General features: G+C 62.4%; 2 protein-coding genes across 2 annotated transcripts; one reads left to right on the top strand and one right to left on the bottom strand.

Moving 5' to 3' along the window:
* The first annotated feature begins 340 nt into the window (after positions 1–340).
* Positions 341–3,926, top strand: LOC139311715 (class II histocompatibility antigen, M beta 1 chain). Its single transcript, XM_070936199.1, has 6 exons — positions 341–448; positions 1,226–1,510; positions 1,933–2,214; positions 2,836–2,952; positions 3,313–3,351; positions 3,648–3,926. Exons 1-6 carry the CDS (start codon positions 397–399, stop codon positions 3,653–3,655), a joined length of 783 nt encoding a protein of 260 aa, XP_070792300.1. The 5' UTR covers positions 341–396; the 3' UTR covers positions 3,656–3,926.
* Positions 3,927–5,546: 1,620 nt separating this feature from the next.
* Positions 5,547–9,742, bottom strand: RING1 (ring finger protein 1). The gene is given in 8 exon segments (XM_070936194.1): positions 5,547–5,981; positions 6,276–6,444; positions 6,693–6,989; positions 7,740–7,955; positions 8,057–8,070; positions 8,072–8,218; positions 8,575–8,748; positions 9,643–9,742. Coding segments are annotated over 7 exon segments (1,023 nt in total). The 5' UTR covers positions 8,653–8,748; positions 9,643–9,742; the 3' UTR covers positions 5,547–5,879.
* Between the last annotated feature and the right edge of the window lie 9,809 nt (positions 9,743–19,551).

Below are 19,551 nucleotides of genomic sequence, written 5' to 3'. Positions count from 1 at the left end.
TCAGTGGGAGGATTTGCCTTTAGAAGTTGGAGGTTTTTAGAAGAGACCGGACTGCCGTTTGTCCGGATTCATACGGGGCTTCCTGGTTGAGGGGGAGGGGGGAGGTTGGACTACAAGACCTCCAAGGACCCTTCCAACCCCGTCATTCCGTTATTCTTCGGGACTCCTTTCAAGCGCCAAGGGACAATTTCCCTCTCCGGCGCTCAGACGGCTGGGCTTCCCCAGCGACTGATGACGCGCCGGCGTCCGCCTTCGCCATTGGGTGCCCGCGTCGGTAGGACGCTTGGCCGGGGGAGGGGCGGGCGCGGAGAAGGGCGCGCCAGTCTGGCTCGGGGTCTCGTCCGGGCAGCCCTTCCCGAGAGTCTGCCAGACCTTCCGCCTCCGCGGCCCGCCGAGATGCCGCCTCCGTGGCTGCTGCTGATCCTGGCGCTGAGCGCCCCGCCGGCAGGTAAGGCCGCGCCTCGAGGGGAGCCATTCCCGACTGCGCCCCTCCCCGCGACCCCCGCGACCCCCCAGGCGCCTTGCCACTGGTCCTTCCCGCAGCCAGAGCCCTGGCGAAGGGGACCCGCTGCCCAACCGCACCTTAAGGGGCGACGAGCTTGCGGGTAGACCCGGTGGGACAACAGGTGGGCTCGCCGCGGGGCCAGGTAGAACTTCCATGCCCGGCGGCAGTCTATCTGTGAATTTCAGTCATCGGAGGCGTTCCGAGGGAGAACGGGGGGATCCCGGGGAATCTGGTTACTCCGCGCGGAGGCGGGGGCGCCATCAACCTGGGAGGCGGGAGGCCCAAGGGGTGCGGATTTGGGGGTCTCCTGCCCATGTAAAGAGCGCTTGTCCTGGCCACCGAGTTGTTCGGACGAGCCTCTCTCCGCCCCGGTTTCGCTTTCTTTTTTAACCGCCGGGACTGAGACGGAGCGCCGAGGAGGCGGGAGTTCGCGTCTCTCTGCCTTCCAGCTTCCCTCCGGGCGGACGTCTTGGGCTCCGATTCCCATCCTCCACGGCGCGGGGGCCGCAAGGGCTGGGCTACTCCCGGAGGCGGGCCCGGACCAGGACGGCTGGACATTCCCCGGAAGAAGGGCGGGGGTCTCTGGGCTGAGGCGTCCCTCCCGGGCGAGGCCGCAAGACCGCGGAACTCCCTGCCTCTGGAAAGCCACAGCAGGGGGCGGGCAGGGGGCTTCCTGGCAGCCGCGCCCTGATCCCCGCTTCCTCCCCCCCCCGCCCGCAGGTGGCTTCGTCCTGCACCTGGAGACGGACTGCTTCCTCTCGGCCGACGGTCGCCTCCTCCAGCCCCGTTGGACCCTTTTCTTCAACAAGATGCCCTTCACCTGTTTCGACTTCCAGCAGAAGGCCTTCGTGCCCTGCGGCCTGGGCGCCTCCGTGCCCTGGAACTACAGCGGGGAACCCGTGGCTCAGTGGCTCATGAAAAACTCCCAGGAGGTGCCGCAGGAAGCAGCCCAGCGGTGCCCGCTGCAGGGCCAGGCGCTCTGGTGGCAGACCGGGGACAGGCGGAGTGAGTGGGGGACGGGCGGGCGCTGGGTGCGAGAGGAGCGCCTGACTAAAGGAGGGGGCTCCTCCTAGAATAACGGCTGGAAGGGGTCCGTAGAGGTCATCTAATCTGACCCACGTAGATGGGGGCAGAGGAGTTGATTAGAAAAACCTTCCAAATTGCTGGGCGGGGGGGGGGGGCTTGACCTCCAACTGGAAGTGGGGCAACTGTGCAGAATGCCACAGTCTGGTCCCGCCTAGCAGGCAGGGCGTTGAGCAGGAGTTAGTCCGGGTGTCCTTCAGAAGCTTTGATTTCAGATCAGAGCATTTTAATTCGGGGAGGCGCTTCCAAAGGGGTGGGGGGTGGGGTGGAGATCGGTGGGCAGTGGGGTGCAGAGAGAGAGGGAGGGCGCAATCCAGCCTTCCCTGTCCGTCTTCCTTCCTCAGCTGCGCCGAAGGTCCTCATTTCCCCGGTTGCCCCTCAGAACACTCCGTATCCCATCATGCTGGCCTGCATGGCGTGGGGCTTCTACCCAGGGGACGTCAACATCACCTGGCTTTGGAACGGGGAGCCCGTGAAGGATCGGCTGGACCCCCCGCGGGTCACCAGTAATGGGGACTGGAGCTACCAGGCGCGGCTGACGCTGCCGGTCGATCCCCAGAAAGGGGGCAGCTACACCTGCTCCGTCCAGCACTCCAGCCTGGATGCGCCCCTCACCGCAGAATGGGGTGAGTGGGAGGGAGGGAGGGAGGGAGGGGGACAACTCATTTTGTGGGGTATCTCCTCCTGTCAGCTGCCCCGAAGCAGCAGGGTTGGGCCTCAAGGGGACCTCTGTGCATGTGCAGTGTTCTCATCTCTCAGGGGTTTGCAGGAAAGCCTCTGGACAAGGGAGCGGGCAGTACAGGGACCTGTCCAAGAATTGAGGCCCCCCAACTACAACCCCCCCACTTACAAACTGCATAAATGTCCATCTTGGGGAAATCGGAACAGCCTGTGGGACTCCCCTCCACTGGGAGACTGATGGTTTTTCTTGGACCGTGTCAGTTTTAAGATGCCTGGACTTATTCCCAGAATCCCTCAGTTGTTGAGTCTGTGTGGCGGCTGGGGAATTCTGGGAGTTGAAGTCCTTGCATCTTAAAGTCTTAACGGTGTTCAAGGGCAGAGGTCTCCCTTCCTTTGGCGTAAATCGAGGACCCTAACCCCTCGAATGAGGGAACCAGAAGCGTCTTCAGCAGCAGAAACACTCGGGGGGGGGGAGCCTTGTGTTGGGCAAAGGAGCCCGAGGGGGAATCCTCTCTCCATTAAGGGGGTGACATTAACAGCCCCCCCTTTTCTGTCTCCCTGCTCAGCCCCAGGCCTCCCCTCGGAGCTCTGGATCAAAATTGGGGTCTCGGTTGCCGTGATGGTGGTGGGGACGGTGTTCCTGGTGGCCGGCCTGGTCTTCTGGAAGCGGTCAAGGCTCCAAGGTGAGCCCCCCCCAAGAGCGGAGGGGGAGGGGGAGCACATGCAGGGGGTCGAGGGGGGGGAAAGGCCTCTGGGGAGGGGCTGTTTCATGGCAGGGAGGAGGGGCTGCAGATGCTCCAAAGGGGTCTTTGGGTGGGGGGTCCCTGGCTCTCTGGGGAACTGAGCCCCCCCAACCCAAAGGGCAGGGGCTTCAGCCATGGAGGGCAGGGGGGGCTCAGAAAGAGGGCACCCGGGAGAAGGTCTCTGCCTGTGGATGTAGTGCAGCAGCAGCGGCGGGGGGGGAGGAGGGCTGGCCCCCAGTACTTGGGCCCACCTGGGACCCCCAAACACCTGACCAACCCATTGCCTCCCCTCCCCTGTAGGATACTCCCTCCTGGAAGGCGACAACTACCCCGGTGAAGGTGAGTCTGGCAGCAGTGGGGGGGGCAGACTCACGGCCCCAGCCCCCCCCCTTCCCTTTTGGCAGCCCCAGGAAGCCTCAGGCAACAGAGAGGCCCAGCAGCTGCTCGGTCAGGAGGGGTGGGCTGGGGATGCCAGAAGACCCCTCCCTCCGTTTCTCTTCCTGTCCCCTCCCACCGTCCTACCCCAAAGACAGGACCAGGGGTTGGGTCTTGGGTGTGTGTGTGGAGGTGTCCCCCACCCCAATTTCTGTATTTTCTGGAACATATTCTTACCCCCCCCTCTTCCCCCTCCACAGGTCGGTAGCTTTTGGACTCCTCTTCCCCGAGCTCAGCTGCACCCCAGCAGCCCCTCCCTTCCCCCTTCCAAGGGCAGCTTTATCTTGGGGGGGTCTCCAAGAGGCCCCTCCCTCCCCGTAGAGGCCTTTGTGCACCCAAGTGCGGTTGCAGCAGCCCCAGAATGAGGAGCCGGGACACCCGGCAACCCCCCTCCCCCACACTTGTAGATGTCGGGGTGCTGGCTCTTCCTGCGCACCAGCTTCTCCCCCAGGGCGGGGCTCAAGAAATAAAAACATGGCTTCCACCCCCCCAGTTGCACTGCCTGATGGTGTTGGGAACCCTTTGGGGGAGGGGGGAGAGACGGGTGCAAGTGGGGGGATTTCCAGGAGAGGATTTGCTGTTTCACAAAAGGGACCTTGAACTTCCGGGCAGGAAGCGGCAAAGGCGGTGCCAGTCGCTGCTCACTCGCTCGCTCTCAGGGGAGGGGGGGGCGAGGCCTCCGGTGGCAGCCAGAGCTGGCAAGGCTGGTGATGCCCAGGGACCCCGAGGGGCAGAGGCATCTCCAACTTTCCTCCCCTGTGGGGGTCCCTCTTCCCCTCCCCCCCGTGTCTGATTCTGCCGAGCAGCCATGCCAACCCCCCCCATGGCCCGCTTCTCCGCCCCCCATTCCAAGGCTTGTGGGCTCCCCAGGCAGGAGAGCCAGTGTGGGGTGGGTGTATATAGGCGAGCAGGATCCCCCCCCCCAGCCTACCAAAAGCTGCCCCATCAGCCCTGAAAAAGAGGAAGCGAGAAGCACAGCTCCTCCCCCTTCGCTCAAGGGTGAGAAATTACCCCCCCCCAAAAAAAGAGGGAGGGAAGCAAGGAAACCCCCTTCCGCAGCTCAGTTCTTAAGGTCTAATCACATGAAATCTTTTCAAAGCTGGAAGAGTTTGGCAAGGCCGGGGTGGGAGGAGGGGGAGGGCCTCAGTGCTCCCTCAGCTGCAAGACCCCCCCCTCCCCCCCCCCCCCGAAAAGACGGGCTGGGAGTGGGCTGCTTCCCAGAGAAGTGAGCCCCAGGGTCCCGAGTGAGAAAGACGACATGAGGAGCCTGGTTTAAAATGGGAATCCAAAGTTAAACCTGAATAAAAAGCTTTGCAGCCTTTAGAGTGGAGGTGGGGGGCTAGATGACCTGAAACACCCCCCCCCCCCAGCATAGGTCAGGGATAATACCAAGGACAGAGCTTCCCTCGAGGGGGGAAATCCGATTCCTGCTTCTCAGATTCACTCCAGCCAATAGCTCTGGATCTCCTGTTGGTCTCCCATCCAGGGACCGAGGCTGCTCTTTCATCACATGGACTGTGGGGATGACAACGAGAGGCGCACGGCAGTTCTGGAGGGCTCCCCCCAAAGGGACACATGTGGGGCCCAGAGACTTTCTGCCAGTTCCTCCTTGGGGGACCTCTGAGCAGGGCCTGGAAGCCAAGGATTTGCACCCCAAACACGAAGGCTGAGCTGCCACCCCAGGCCCCTCACAGGACCCCTCCCTCTAAATTCAACGGGGATGCACTGCCAAAATCCCCCTCCCCCCCGAGCTGAAGCATGGAGTCCCCCAAGCCTTGGGCAGGTATTTCTGGGCCGAGGATGATGGGCCCCGGTGGAGCCGAGAGAGGCTAAGGCAAAGGAACCTCCCTCCTGACCTGCAGGGCAGGGCAGTTCCCATCATCCACAGCTGGACAGCCAAGGATAAGGAGGGAAGATGCTAAGTGGACCCCATGACAAGACGGGAGGCCGAGTGCCAAAACCCAAACCTCGGATCCCCCCCCTCTGACCCTGCCAGGCCCCCCTTCAGACCCCCTGGGGCCTGGCCTGTTTTGCCGTCCCCCCAGGAACACCCCTCTCCCCCCCCCAAAAAAAGAGGAACGCCAAAGACAGATGTCAAAGGAGCAATATTGTCGTCAGTTCCACAAAAACAGCTGTAAAAAGGCAGGAAACAATCTTTGCCCCCCCCATCGCTCCTCCTCCCCCCCCACTGGAGGAGAGGGACAGGGAGGGCAGGAGACCCCTCCCCCCAGGCCTCCCTGGGAGGAGGAACCGAAAAGCACAGGCCTCTCTGCCCTTCCCCATTGGCCTTGGAAGGTTGGGGGGGGGGGCCAGTGAAGCATCCCCCCCCCCAGCGAAGCATCTTCTTGAAGAGGCCCCTTGAAGGCAAGAGGGGTGCCCCCCCACCTGCCCCCCCCAGTTGCTGTCCATCAGGTTGCCCCCCCAGCCCTCGGTTATTTCTGTTCCTTGGTGGGGGCGTAGTAGAGCTCCAGGGGTCTGCTCAGCTTCCAGTATTTCTCGTTCACCAGCTCCAGAGTCGCAGAACCGTTCAGCGTCTGAGCCAAGGAAGGACACGGGGGGGGGGGGCTGTCAGTTAGACGGTCTTCTGCCCCTCGGCCCAAACCCTCCCCTCACAGACCCTCAGCCTTTCCGGGTGAAACCTTCCCTGGAAGAAGGAATTCCTCTCACTATGAGGGGAAACAGGTGACTTGGGCAAGCGAGTCAAGCTACACGGACCCAACCGGCAGCATTTGCTGGAGGGGAATCTTAAGCCCCCCACCCTCATAAAGGGACCCCGACTTTCTGAATACCTCTTCCCACCGACCCCAGCCCCATGGCCCCCACCTCACCGTGAAGGCCCCTCCAGCCGTGGTGATGTAGATGGTGTACTGCTTCTCGCTGACATCGTCCAGGGCGGGGGGCTCGGGGCCCAGGCCTGGGGTCTCCTCCAGGGCGATGCGCAGGGCCAGGTATTTGGACAGGTGGTCCACCGTGGCATTGGCCGTGGTCTTGACGTACCTGCCAGCCCGGGGGAGAAGAAGTGAAGGTAAGAGGAAAGGATGGGGGAGGGGGCTACCCCAGTGCCGGGGTGGGGGAGAGTGGAGAGGAGCTGCACCCCAGGTGGGGTTAACACATGCCAGGTCCAGAAGAAACCCCCACCTCCCCAAAGACCTTCCCCCCATCAGACCCCTTTAAACTGCCCCCATCTTGGAAGGCTGCCCCACAGCTGCAATGGGCCCCCACGGAAGAGCCCCTGGTCCCCTCACCTCGTCTGGGAGTAGCCCCCCTTCTCCACCAGGATTGGGTGAGGCCGGAAAACCAGCTCGATCTCGCTGCTGCTGGACTCGGCCCCGGGTTCAGGGCTGCCGCGCCCTCCTTCGTGGGAGGTCTCGGGCTCGGCACACGACTCGTCCGAGGCCCGCGAGCGCTTGCAGCTGGGCCCGGCCTCCGGCTGGCTGGGGGCCGAGGCGTTGCTGAGGTGGGACCGGCTGTCGCAGTTGTCCTCCGCCCCACTGAAGGTGGTGTTGTCTGACTCCTGCGGGTGCTTCCGAACCCGCTGCCCCCTGGCGGAGGACAAAGGCCAAAAAAGCGAGGGGGGGGGGAGTGGGCACTGTGAGGAACGCCAAGTCTCCCCTTTCACCCCCTGTTCCACCCAAAGGATCCCCCAGGGGTGAAATCCTCTGCAGGCCGCTACTGGTTCACTGCCCACGCATTCGTGGTACACGCCAGATGCATACTGTGCGCCCACATGCAGTCAGATGCACGCTGAATGCACAATGTGCGCCAGACACACGCTTCACGTGGAAAAATGAGCCATTTGGAGGTAAGTAGAATGGGGGGGGGGGACTTTTTTTACTACCGGTTCGCCAAACCGGTAGATTTTATCACTACCAGTTCGCCCGAACCGGTGTGAACCAGTAGGATTTCACCACTGGATCCCCCCAGAAGAAGACTGGGAGGGAATGAAGCCTCTGGTTTGAGCGGGGGTTGGACTAGTGGACCTCTGGGGCCCCTTCCTAAAGGAACCTGGAGGGGAAATGCAATTGCAGATTCTTGGGGGTTTGCCCTCACACTCAAGAAAACAAATCCTAAATTCCAGGTGACAACCCCACCCTAAAAATATATATATATATATATTTGTGGCAATGACAGAAGTGATTTCTGGGCACAGCGGCAAAAATTGCAAGAGGAATTGAGCCCCCCCCCCGCAAGGGCTCCCGCTTTGCTTCCCTCTGATGGGGAGGGGCTTCCCCAGAGTTTTTGGGGTGAGTGCATAAGAGGCAGAGGAAGGGGAGGCGCCCGGCTGCCCCTACCGGTTCATGGCCTGCATCTTGAGCCCTTCCTCCATGCTGCTGCGCAGAGCCTGCTGGTTGTGCAGCCGGTTGAGCTTGGCCAGCACCCGGTCCTGGTGGGCTTCGTACTCATCGCGGCTGGGGTAGATCTTGGAGATGAGGGCATCGAAGTTGGGGTCGGGGCGCAGGGAGCGCTTGGACACCAGCTTCTTCCGGCAGGTGGGGCACTCCTTGTTCCTGCAGGGGGGGCAGGAGGAGGAGGAGGAGGTGGTGGAGGCGCTGGGGTGGCCCCGCCGGACCCCCTCGGAGGCGCCCCCCGCCCCTCGGCCCCCTCCTACCCGCTGCGCAGGGCGGGTGACGATGCAGTCGGAGCAGAAGCGGTGCAGGCACTCCTTGGTGGTCATGGTGTGCTTCAGCATGTCCAGGCAGATGGGGCACATCAGCTCGCTGTGGAGGCTGCGGGGAGACACCGCGATCTCCGTCCCGTCCATGACGGCCTCCTGCACGGAGAGACGGGGAGGGTGCCGGCTCAGCAAGGGTTGGGGCGCCTGTGGTGGCCTGAGGGCTCTGTCAGCGAAAACCGGCTCGCGAGCTCCGTTTTCGGCTGGGTCGGCCTCCTGCAACCCTCTGCCAGGGAAAACGGAGCTCGGGAGGCCGACCCAGCCGGAAACGGAGATTGAGAGCCCCCTTTTGCTGGCAGAGGCACGGCGGGGCTGGTCCTTCGCTGTTTCCAGCCCATGGGCCTTGAGTTCGATACTCCTGCTCTTTGGGGCCTTGGTGAAAGGAAGGAGCCTTGAACCCTCCCTGCCAACCCTGGGCCACTTGCCCCCCCCTCCCTCCACCCACAGCCCCTCACCTGGGGGGTGCGGTGCAGTTCATACAGGCTGAGCTCCCAGGTCTTGCTGGTGGTCTGGGCGTTGGCTGGGGCGGCCATGGCAGCGCTGGGGGTCAGGAGGGACGGGGTGGGGGTGGGGGCTGAGCAGAGAGGGAAGCACCTGGGTGCAGGTGTGTGCGGCCTCCGAGAATAACCCTGCAAACGGATTTAGAGAAAAGCCTCCAAGTAGCTCGGCTGCCAAGCAACGGCCCCAAGGAGCCCCCCCCAAATCCCAGAACGCAGGGCCTGGAAGGGACCTTGGAGGTCATCTAGTCCAGCCCGGACAGTGGCTGGTGCAGGGCTTAAGCTGGGGGGGGGCAGCCCTGCCGGATTCTCTGCTGCTAAGGCCAGATGCCCTCACCCGTCAGCCCCAGCCCCGTGGCCAGGGAGGATGGGTCCCGTCCTCGGGCTTTGGAACCCCAGGGGCGGCCGAGAGGCTGCGGCCCCATCTGCCACGGCCGGCGGAGGGGCCCGGGGGAACCGGGAAAGCAGCCAGTGCGACCCCCGCCCCACCCACCCCCAGAGCCGAGCGAGCGGAGCAGGGGCCCCACCGCGCCCCCTTGGAAAGCCCGAAGGCTCCGCGGCCGCAAAACCGAGTCTAGGAAAGGCCAAATCTTTTTTTTGGGGGGGGGGCCGCCATGAGAGGGTCGCCCCCTCCCCACATTTTTCTCTCCGATGGGCTTCCAGTTCCCCCCAAGTCCGGTTTCCTTCCTTCGGGCCGGGGCGCCTCCCCCCTTTTGCCCAATGAAGGAGCCGCAGCCCCTGGCTGGGAAAGGCCGGGCGGCGCTCTGTGCACGCCCAGAGGACCCCTTGTCTCCCCCCCCGCCCCCGCCCCCTCCCCTGCAGCCCCGGCCAGCCTCCCTCCGCCCTCTGCACGCGCTCAGGAGGCGCCTCGCCCGCAGCTCAGCTCTTGAGCCGGCGCCCTCTGCACATGCTCGCCGTCCCCGCCGCTGCGCCCGAGCGGCAACAAAAGGGCCCGGCTCCCTTCTGGGGAAAGGCAGGCGCCCCTCCCCCCCCCACTGCAGCCCCCCCCCCGCCGCGCCCCCCCACCTTCGGTCCCGCGGCGGGCGGGGGGGGGGCACCGGAGCCTTTTCCCCGCTCTTCCGTCCTCCGCCTCCCGCTCCGTCTTTCCCTGCCGGGGAGGCGGGCGAGGGTGGGAACCTCCGAGAGCGTCACTTCCCCTCCCCGCCCCGTGACGTCACGAGAGGGGTGTTCCCCCACCAAAGTCGCCCCGCCCCCCCCGGACAGCTGCTCCGCGGGCAGCCCCCCCCCCGCGCCCGACCCGCAGGTGCAGCAGAGCCCCCTCCCTCCCTCCCTCCCCCCCAGGGGGCGGGGGGCGCGGAGTGGCTGTCCCGGGTGGGAGGCAGGCGGCTCCTGCCCTTCGGGGTCTCCCGCACCGAGGATGGACGGAGGAGGGCGTGGGGGGGGGCTGGGGGCTCCTCGGGAAGCCAGATCGGTTCCGCCCCCCCTGGAAGTTTGGGTTAAGGGACGCCTTCTCCCCACTCGTTTTGAGGGGGTGGGCTTTCCCTCCGGGGAATCGGGAGCCTCTCCCCAAAGAAAAAAAAGGGGGGGGGGAGTCTCAGGCTTGCGGTGGGCTGGGCCGGTGGCTGCCCTGACTTTATTGCCCCGTTTTTAAATAAACCTGATATGTTTGCCCCAAAGAAGGAAAAAAATGGGGGTTTTTCTTCCAACAATTTAATCTGAGTAGAGGAAAACACAAGAGCGCCTGGCTGATTTTGAACTCAGAGCAGGACCCGGGATGGGGGACCACCAGGCGATCCCAGGCTGTGCCCCAGATGCATCAAGGGCGAGGTTCTTCGGGGCTCCTGCCAAGCACGGCCGATCCAGGGCCCGGCGGGTGGTCCATGGGGACTTGGCTTCCTTTGGGTAGCACCGGAAACCGTCTCTGGCCCCTGCCTGACTGTTTCTTGGGTGGAAGAGCGACCCCCCTCCCCAATTGCCCCTGGGGAGGCCCTCTCCCTCTCTCCCAAAGGAGTGGATGGGCTCCTCTGCCAGTTAGTGCCCTCTGGGGGCTGCAACCAAGCTGGCCAGCAACTCCCTTTGAGGCTGGGGTGGGGCCCCTGATGGGGCAAAGGGGGGGGCCTTCCTCCAGCTCCCCATTTTCCAAGGAACCGAGCGGGGGCACGGGGGATTGAGCCCAGAGCTAAAGCTGGCTCTGGCTTCTGAGTGGAGGAGGGTGAGGGGGGGACTGGCCTGGGCCTGCAGAAATGCCCACCTCCCTCCCAAGAGGGGGGTTCCCTTCCAGGCTTTGAGGGGAGATGAGGGAGGGCCCTGGAAAGATGGACCCTCGGAGAAAGTAAAGGCCAGCTTCACCCCCATAGTGAATGGGGGAATAGCAAAGAGACCAGTTGGGCCCAAAGCCTTGGGGGGGGGGCTACGGGTTTTGTTCTCCTCTGCGGAGGGTCAGCCGGAGAGAGGCCTGGCTGCTGGGAAGGGCCGGCTGGTGGGCCTGGACGGAGCGAGAGGCTGGCAGGATCCTGAAAGGGCCTGGACCACCCAGGCGGAGCCCGCCCACTCTGGCACAAGAAAGGGGCCTGAGGTGGGGGGCAGGAGAGGGGGGCAGGCTGAATGAGGCTCAGGGATGGGGACTGCTCTCTGTTGTCCCCCCCTCCAACCCAAAGAGATGGGAAGCCCCCCCCTTTTTTTACATGGGAAAGTGGGGGTGGGGAGACTTTTTGAGGGCTGGGATGCAAAGGGCATCCCCACCATTTATTATTATTATTATTATTATTATTATTATTATTATTATTATTATTATTATTAATTTAATTTGTATACCGCCCTTCTCCCAGAGGGGACTCAGGGCGGTGAACAGCCAGAATTAAAAAACATACAAATACAAAAGTTAAGATAATTAAAAAGAATTAAATCATTTAGGAAGAGAAGTGGGGCTTCAGCCCATTTTACACACCCGGAAGGTGAGGCCAAGAGAGATCTGGAGAGGGAGAAGCCTCCCCCTGCCCCTTTCCCTGCTTGCGAAGGAGGGGGACACCAGATTGGAGAAGTGGAATGTGGGGGAAGGGCTCCATCCTGCAGTGGCTCCATTTCCTTGCTCAGGCTGTCCAGAGGTCAGTTTCCAGCATTCCACGGAAGGTGAGACATCAGGGAACAGCCAGAGGCTTTGCATCGCTCTGGGCCACACCTTCCAAGTGGGACTGCCCCACTTTGCCATGATGGAAACGGGATCTGGCATTAGACGCTGTTCTGGTGCCTGGAAACTTATGGGGCTGCCGTTCCCCATTCATACGGGCCCCCCATGGGGGCAACTCTTAACAAAAAGGCAGCGCAGCCACAGGGTGGATCTGACGGGAGCCCCTTTTCCTTGGAGGGAGGGTGGGGGCCAAAGCGGGAGGGGAAGCGCTTGGGGGTTGCAGCCAAGATGGCTTTTGAGTTGGTCTCGGGGGTGCTGTGTGGGGCAGAAGCTGGCGGGTCACAGAAGAAGAGCTGCTTGCGCCCTCTCGGACCCAGCACTGAGGGTATTTCGGGCAATTTCTTTACTTCTTCCTTTCCAAAACTAGACCCGTAGCCTCCCCCACCCAGCCAAGAAATAAATATCCGTTGAATCCTGTGCCGCAAATCCTTCGGAGAGCTGGAGGGCTGGGCCCCTGGGGGCCTCTTGGGCCGCTGACCACCAACCCCGGCTCTTGATGTCCAGACTCAACTCTCGGTGGAGAGACAAGAATTGCGTTTGGACAATCACAAGCCGGGGCTCCAGGTTGGGGGGAGGGAGAACCGAGAGGCGGCCATCGGAGTCAGCAGAGCTCTGGGCCCCGGCTGGCCCCGAACACCCCCGGGAGGGGAACAGCGTGGTGTCCCAGCCAGCTGCCCCTCCCAAGGCAGGCCCTCTTCCGTTCTTGCCCCTGCCAGGTTTTCCTCATTCTGTATGTGTGAGTCTTTCCAGAGACGGAACAGATAGAATAACAGTGTTGGAAGGGACCTTGGAGGTCATCTAGTCCAACCCCCTGCTCAGGCAGGAACCCCTATGCCACTCTAGGACAAATGGCTGTCCAGTCTCTTCTTGAAAACCTCCAGTGATGGAGCACCGACAGCTTCTGGAGGCAAGGAGTTCCACTGGTTGATTGTCCTCACTGTCAGGAAATTTCTCCTTAATCCCAAATTGCTTCTCTCCTTGGCTGCTTGGTTCCATCCGTTGCTTCTTCTCCTGCCTTCAGGGGCTTTGGAGAACAGGGGGAGCCCTTCTCTTGTCTCCCAGTGGGTCTGGGTCTCCCTCAAGAGCGTTTCTGAAGGTAGTTGTGGGTGAAGCTGCGATGAGTGAAGCTTTGCCACTTTTTTGGGATGTACCCGAAAGGTGTCTCCAGTTTCGGACATTTTCCCAGACCAGAAAGTAAGCTAAGTAAGCAACAGATTAAATGTGTTGTGTTGGATGCGTGTCGTGTGTGTTATTTTTCAAAGCATGTGAAGCAGAGAGGCAGGTTCTCTTACCTTGGGCCCCTAACCCCCCTTCCTCTTGTGCCCAGGGCCAAAACCCACCACCCTTTTGGAAAAAGAGGACAACTTTGGAAGGAAGTTTCCAGAGTCAATTAAAATCACTTTCTTTCTTTCTTTCTTTCTTTCTTTCTTTCTTTCTTTCTTTCTTTCTTTCTTTCTTTCTTTCCTTTCTTCTTTCTTTCTTTCTTTCTTTCTTTCTTTCTTTCTTTCTTCTTTCTTTCTTTCTTTCTTTCATTCTTTTTCTTTCTCTCTCTCTCTCTCTCTTTCTTTTTCTTTCTTTCTTTCTTTCTCTTTCTTTCACTCCCTCCCTCTCCCTCTTCCCCCCTCTCTCACACAAGCTGCCTTCAGCCTCCCCCCACCTGCCTGGGGGACGAGGACTGCTGGGACACCTATGCGGAAGGAGCAGCCCCTAACCCCACTGAGAATAGCTGCTGTCCCACAGCTTCCATTCCTCTTCCCTCCTCCGGCTTTTTTCCTTTCATGTTGTCGCCGTGACCCCGAAAGAAAAGAGAAGCTGCAAACGGGAGGCCTGGGCTCTCGCCTCCGACACGTACAGAGTGCAGACTTCAGGATAATAATGTTAGCAGGGGGAAAAAATCACATAAATTCTGGCTTCTCTCTCTCTCTCTCTCTCTCTCCCTTCAAACCAAGGACGAATGAGGGTTCTAAGTGTCCCCACATTCTGATTTTCTTGCCAACCTCCCTGTGTGGCTGATGTGTTATCCCTGAAACAAGGACCGCTCAACTGACCCTCCTCTTTTGACCCCTCCTGCAGGGTCGCCTGTGCCCTGGGTGCCTTTTCTGGATGGCCTCGGTCCTCCTCAGAGGGGGGCATCCTGGCTCTCAGAGCTCCGTGGGATGCCAAAGGGCAGGGCAGCAGCTGGGCAGACCATCCTGGGGAGGGCGGCTCTGCTGGCTGCCAGGAGGAAAACTCACCACCCAAAAGGGCAGCCTGGGTGGCCAAAGCGGCTCCCTTTCCTGCTTCCCAGAGAGCCCCGTGACCCCCTCCCCTCCCTCCCTCCCTCCCTCCCAGGCTGGCATCCCTCAGCCCTGGCACCTGGGAGCCCCGAGGCCCTGCCGGGTTAAGGGGGCAGAAGGAGCCTTGGGGAAAAGGACTGGGGCGAATGGCCAATGGGGCACTGCGAGGGGGCTGGGAGCGGCTGCCTTTCGCTGCCTCCTCCGCCTTTGGGGTGGGGTGCAGGGGTGGGGCCCCCGGGCCCTACATGGGCTGCTGAATCCAGGCCCGCCCGGGGACGCAGCAGGCGAAAGCCAGCGCGACTGGACCTGGCGCAGGATGCAGCCCTTCGGGAGCTCCGTCGCAGCTTCTCTCGCCGCTTTTCCGCCCGGGCTCCAGAGGCGCGCCGAACAATACCTGAAAAGAAACCCGGGCGGAGGGGGGGGGGCGAGTGACGTCATCCTCCGTCCCGGGAAAGGCGGGCGAGAGGCGGCTTCCCACCGGCTCCGCTCCTGCCCCGGGCGACCAAGGCGCTTCCGACCCAAAAAGCGGCAGGCAGAACCCGGCAAGATAGGAGAAGCTGCGTTCAGACGACGCGCCTTTCCGCAACCCGGGTCAGCTCCGCGCTAAGAAAGTCTGGAACAAGAGCGAGCCCGGACGGCCAGAAGTGAGCGGCCAGGCTCCGAGGCAGCCGCCGTGGGGCCTTTAGATAGGCGGCGGTGTCTGCTTAAACCAGGTTTAAAGGAAGCTTAGCAAGATCGTTTCCTCTCACTCTCACTTCCCTCACGGGGTGGCTGGGGGAACCAAGGAGGGGCAGTCAGGGACAGGCAAGGGGGGCTCGGCTGCCCCTCTCCTCTGCGCGTGGGATCCCACTGGGGCTGGACTACAGTTCCCATCATCTAGCATACGGGAGCTGTAGTGCAAGGCAGAGTATTCTCGTAGCTAAGAACGGGAAGACTACCTTGAGGCCATCTAGTCCAGCCCCTGCTTGGTCCAGGGAAGCAAATAATACGGGGACCAGCCCCCACCACCCCTCTCTCGGTCACGCGTTCCTCAACCCAGCTACTCCCTTAACTTGGACAGCAGCAGAGCAGGGGGATTCTGCGCACCATCCGCCCCAGCCTGCCTTGGCCGAGCCCATCTGCTTCTTGGCAGCGCTAAGGACAGGCGTGCTGCGTGAACGTACCTGATGTAGGCTTCCTCCTCTCTTGGGGGGCGGCGACCCTTGTGGGGGTCAGAGAGCTTCGATGCCCCCTCCATTCCCCTCGGTCTGGAAGCGCAATGGGTTTCCCCGTCTCAAGGGGGGAAGAGCTGGAGCGCTCCGTTTCCAAAACGCCCCAGTCGCGGGATGGGTGTCCACGACTTCAGCCCCAACCGCTTCCTCAGCTGTGCCCCCAGACTGTCCTGCGGGGCTGCCCCCCGTCCCCCTCCAGCAGCCCCCAGACCAGAGCCCCCAAGACTCAGCTCTGGCAGGACGTCTTCGCAGCCCGTGGCGGGGGCGCTTCAAGGGGCCGGTCTGAGCCCTGCTCTCCCCCGGGGTGGAAGCAGGGAGAGCGGGGGCTTCGGCGGCGGCTCAGCCCCAGAGGAGTGGCGGGACATTCCAGACGCTCCAGACGAGCAGGGAAGGGGCGACCGAGGCCGCAGCGGGGGTCGCCGGGACGGTCCGTCCCCCAGGCTAGGAAGCAGGACGCGGGAGAGCGGATTCCCACAAAAGAGGAGGAGGAGCGGGGCCAGCAGCCAGCGGGCAAAAAGGCCGGCCTCCGCTCTACAGAGCCTCCACATTCAAAGGCAGGATATCCCGGAATGCCAGATCTTGGCAGCCATCTCTATTTCACGGGCCCCAAACCGCCCGCAACCCCCATGAAGGAAGGGACCCCAAACTAAGGCCGGCGGTGGGGAAGCCCCTCGACTTCAGCCCAGGGACTGACCGTAAAGGCGGGAGGCGCAGGATGGACCGCGGTCCCGCTCCGCTCGCGGAGGCGTTGACTGACCTGGTTGCCGGGCGGCTGGTGCGAAGGCAGCGGCGGGGCCCTGGGCGGCGAGGGCTCCTTCCCTCAGCCTCCGCCCCCCCGGCAGCCTCGCTCAGGTGCCGCCGCCCTGGTGCCGGGGCGGAGGGAGGAGGCGAGGAGGGCGCGGCGGCCTCGGCGCTCCAAGGCCATCCTCGCAGGTCGAGGGACTCCGGGGCGCCCGCAGGCCCTTCCCGCGCCTCCGCTCAGCCTTTCTCGCCTCCCGCGGAGTTGGGCCCCCCGCTTTCCGCCACGGGCGCCCCGGCGCTTCTCTCCAAGTTCCCGGCCGGCACCGTTCATCCCTCGGACGACCCCAGATAAAGCTCGGTCCCGCCCCTCGCCCCCCGACGCCGAAGGGAGGTTGGGAAGGAGCCGGAGAAAGTGATTCCCCCTGGTCCCCAATGGGAGGGGTGGGTGGGCTTCCCCACCTCCTCCACGGATGCGGATAAAAAAAGGGGGACCCCTCCCCAATTTCCCCCCAGCGTCGCTTCCTGGGGGTCTTGCTGTCAGGAAAGTTGCCCCTTCTCTCCGCCCGCCTTGGGGGAGAAGTCCCCGCCTCCCCCGGCCCGGCTGCTTCTCGGGGGGCCTGGGCAGCTGTGCCCACAATAGGACGGAGGGGAGGGGGAGGAGGGAAGGCGAGCGGCTGAATAGGGGAGAGGCCGCCTTCCGTCCCCGCTCAGGAGGAGGGGGGGCCGGAGCCACCCAGGGAGACGGGGGTCGCCCGTTGCCCTGGAGATGGGAAGGGATGCCAAGAAGGCCCCGGCGCCCGAGGACCCCCCTGGGGTTGGGGAGCACCCAGCCCGGGCCCCGGTGGGTTTGGGGGGGAGGCGCAGCAGCTCCCGCTCGCATCCCCTTTTATGCCCCCTTCGGTTGCCCCGGGTGACGAGGCCGTGAATGGGAGGTATGGGGAGCCGGCGGCTTCAAACGGGGCCCAGAGAATAGAGACCCCGGGCTAATCCCTCCCGCCTTCCCCACCTCCTCACCCCCGTGCTCTGCCCGCCCCCTCCATTCATCCCGGCCAGAAAGAAAGGCTGCCAGGCCGCCTTCCTGAGTGTGTGTGTGTGCGTGTATGTGGGGGGGAGCTGGGGGGGGGGGCGGTGTGCATATCCCAATTTTGGGAGCTCCCAACACGCAAGGAGACCCAACTGATCTTCCCTCCCCTCCAGACCTCCAGTTCCACTGGGATGACAGAACCAGGACAGGCTCTTCTCAACTCAGCCTCACCCCCCTTTTCAGGCTGGCCTCCTCTACCTTTTCCAGCTCTGTGCCAGACGGAAGTACAACCGGTGAAGCTTTCCTCAGCACTTAGGAAGCCCCCCGAAAACCCTCCCAGGGCAACCGTTGTTAGGGCATGTTCACTCTGTGAAAGGATTGGACTAGAATGCCCATTATCCACCGATCTGTGACTGCTTCCCACTTCCCCTGGAGAGTGCCAGGCAGGGGACGAACAGGGAAGATTTCAAGGAAAAGGGTCCTTTTGCCCCTGGAGGGGTTAGAATTAAGGGTCTCCCCTCTGCAAACAGATCTTGCAAACTTTGCTTGACTCAAGTGGGGAGGGTCCAGGCTCAGCCTGGCATCCTGTGGGCCTCCCTGGAGCGCTGGGTGGGTGGGTGGGTGGGTGTCCCCAGCAGATTTGGAGAAAGGAGGCTCCGGGTCCCCCCTCTGGGATCTGACCTGGTAGAGAAAAATGGCCGCTCTCCCTGACCCCCCAACCTTGCCTGACCAGAAACTCCAGCCTCTTTCGCCAGGAAGCAGCTCCCTGCACTCCACTCCCCCCCCCCAGAATTGCTGCTGGGAGAGGCACTAAAGACCCCCAGGGACGCTACCACCCCCAAACTGCCCAGCCTGATGGTTTATCAAGCCGTTTCCCAGGAGAGCCATCCCGTGATATATTGCCACGGGAGGCTGAAGAAATTATTGTGGCACATTCTGTGCCTGAGGGCAACTGGGGGTCCAGGGCTGTCCTCCAGCCCCTGGAAGACCCTTCCCCACGGCCAAGCCAGAGCCTGAGTGCTCCCAGGGAAGAGACCCCCTCCCTTCTCCCCTTCAGGCGGGGCTGAGGGACACGGCTACCTTGCACACCCCGAGATCCTCCCCCCCACTAAACGTAGGTTAAGCACAATTCACAAAAGGCCCTGGTGGAAATGGGTCAGCACATTGTGGGAAGTTGTGTGTTGCGGCTTTGCTCCCTGCGGAGGTTGTGTGTGTGTGTGTGTGGGGGGGCTTACGGTCCTGTATTTTATGAATGCAGCCACTAGGTGTGTCAATCTAGTGGGTTTTAATGTTTTAAATGTCTTTTTTTAATGCATTGTAAGCCACCCTGCGTCTCCGGAGAAGGGCGGCGTATAAATTGAATTAATAAATAATAAATAAATCTGCATGAAGGCTGGGGAGCATTTCTGCCCCTCGGCCCTCGTGGGCCGATGCCTTCTGCTTAATCTGTCATGCTGGGGGGGGGGGCGCGCCTTGTTGAGGGGACCAGAGAGGCCGCTCCCCCCTTAATCTTTGGAAGAGTCCCAAATGGTCTGAAGGGGCCTGTGAGCCCCCCGCTAATCCCCTACCCCACACCGTCCTTCCACGCACACCCCAGTAATCCTTTCAGCAAACATTGGTTAGTGTGCCTGCATCCCCAGCCCAGCTCTCTGTAATCCCTGGGAGGAGGGGGCTCGCTGACCCCCAACTTGCAGCTGGCACCTGCCCCCCCGCGACCCACAAGCCTTTGGGGGAAAAGAACCACAGAGGTCACGGACAGCATGGCCCCCCAAGAGGCCCCTCTCCTCAGCGTCTCCAGGAAGCCACTGGCTGGTTTGGGGCACATACCCCCACTATGGCAAGGGTGCCCACATGATGATGGGCTGGCCAGAGCTGTGGCAAAGCCCCATCCAAGCCCGAAGTGGGGAGGAGGTGGGGCAGCAAAGCCCCTGCTGGCTGGGTGGGAGAAATTGCCCAAGCTCTGCTCCCAGAAGGACCAATCCTCCCAGTGTAGATCCCATGGGGGACCCCCGGGAGAGGCTCCCCCCTTTTCCCCAGGGTCCAGTGGGGTCTCCCAGAAGCCTCCCAGGAAAGCCGAATCGCAGGGCAGAGCCCGGACCAAGGAAGCTGCTAGAGGGAGGGGCCTTCTTGCTCCCTATGCCAGGCCTGGCATTGATACCAGCCCTCCAACAGCAGAGACAGCTATGGGGTCCCTGGCCGATTCTAGAAATATGACCATGGGGCTGGGGGCTTTTTAAGGGTCTTGATCATCCTCCAGCAAGGTTTTGAGCCAGGCTGTTTATCAAGGGCCGAGATGGTGAGCAATATTCCAAGGGCCCAGAGGGGGCTGCAGGTGGGGGTCCTTCCTGCAAGGAGCCTCCCAGAGGCTGGAAAGGCCTTTGGTGGCATTTGCACTGGCACTAGACCTGGGTCAGCCTTCCCCGCTCTGCTCCCCCCACCCCCGAGACCCCTTGGGAAGAGCTGCTTCCTGGCTCTGCTTCCAGTTCCAGGCTCCCTTCTACCACCCAGCACTTTCCCCCCTGTGCAAATCCCTCC

The sequence above is a fragment of the Pituophis catenifer genome, unplaced genomic scaffold (assembly GCF_029215685.1).
Source record: "Pituophis catenifer annectens isolate HBS135680 unplaced genomic scaffold, rPitCat1.0.hap2 SCAF_2, whole genome shotgun sequence".
NCBI lineage: Eukaryota > Metazoa > Chordata > Lepidosauria > Squamata > Colubridae > Pituophis > Pituophis catenifer.
The sequence above is the reverse complement of the archived record's forward strand: the minus strand, read 5'-3'. Positions and strand labels throughout refer to the sequence as shown.

What these genes read in the sequence shown, in the direction of transcription:
- LOC139311715 (XM_070936199.1), top strand. Translation starts at nt 397, where the DNA reads ATGCCGCCTCCGTGGCTGCTGCTGATCCTGGCGCTGAGCGCCCCGCCG. An exon ending in GCCCCTCACCGCAGAATGGG is followed by an intron (nt 2,215 to 2,835) that starts GTGAGTGGGAGG and finishes CTCCCTGCTCAG; the next exon opens with CCCCAGGCCTCCCCTCGGAG. An exon ending in GAAGCGGTCAAGGCTCCAAG is followed by an intron (nt 2,953 to 3,312) that starts GTGAGCCCCCCC and finishes CCTCCCCTGTAG; the next exon opens with GATACTCCCTCCTGGAAGGC.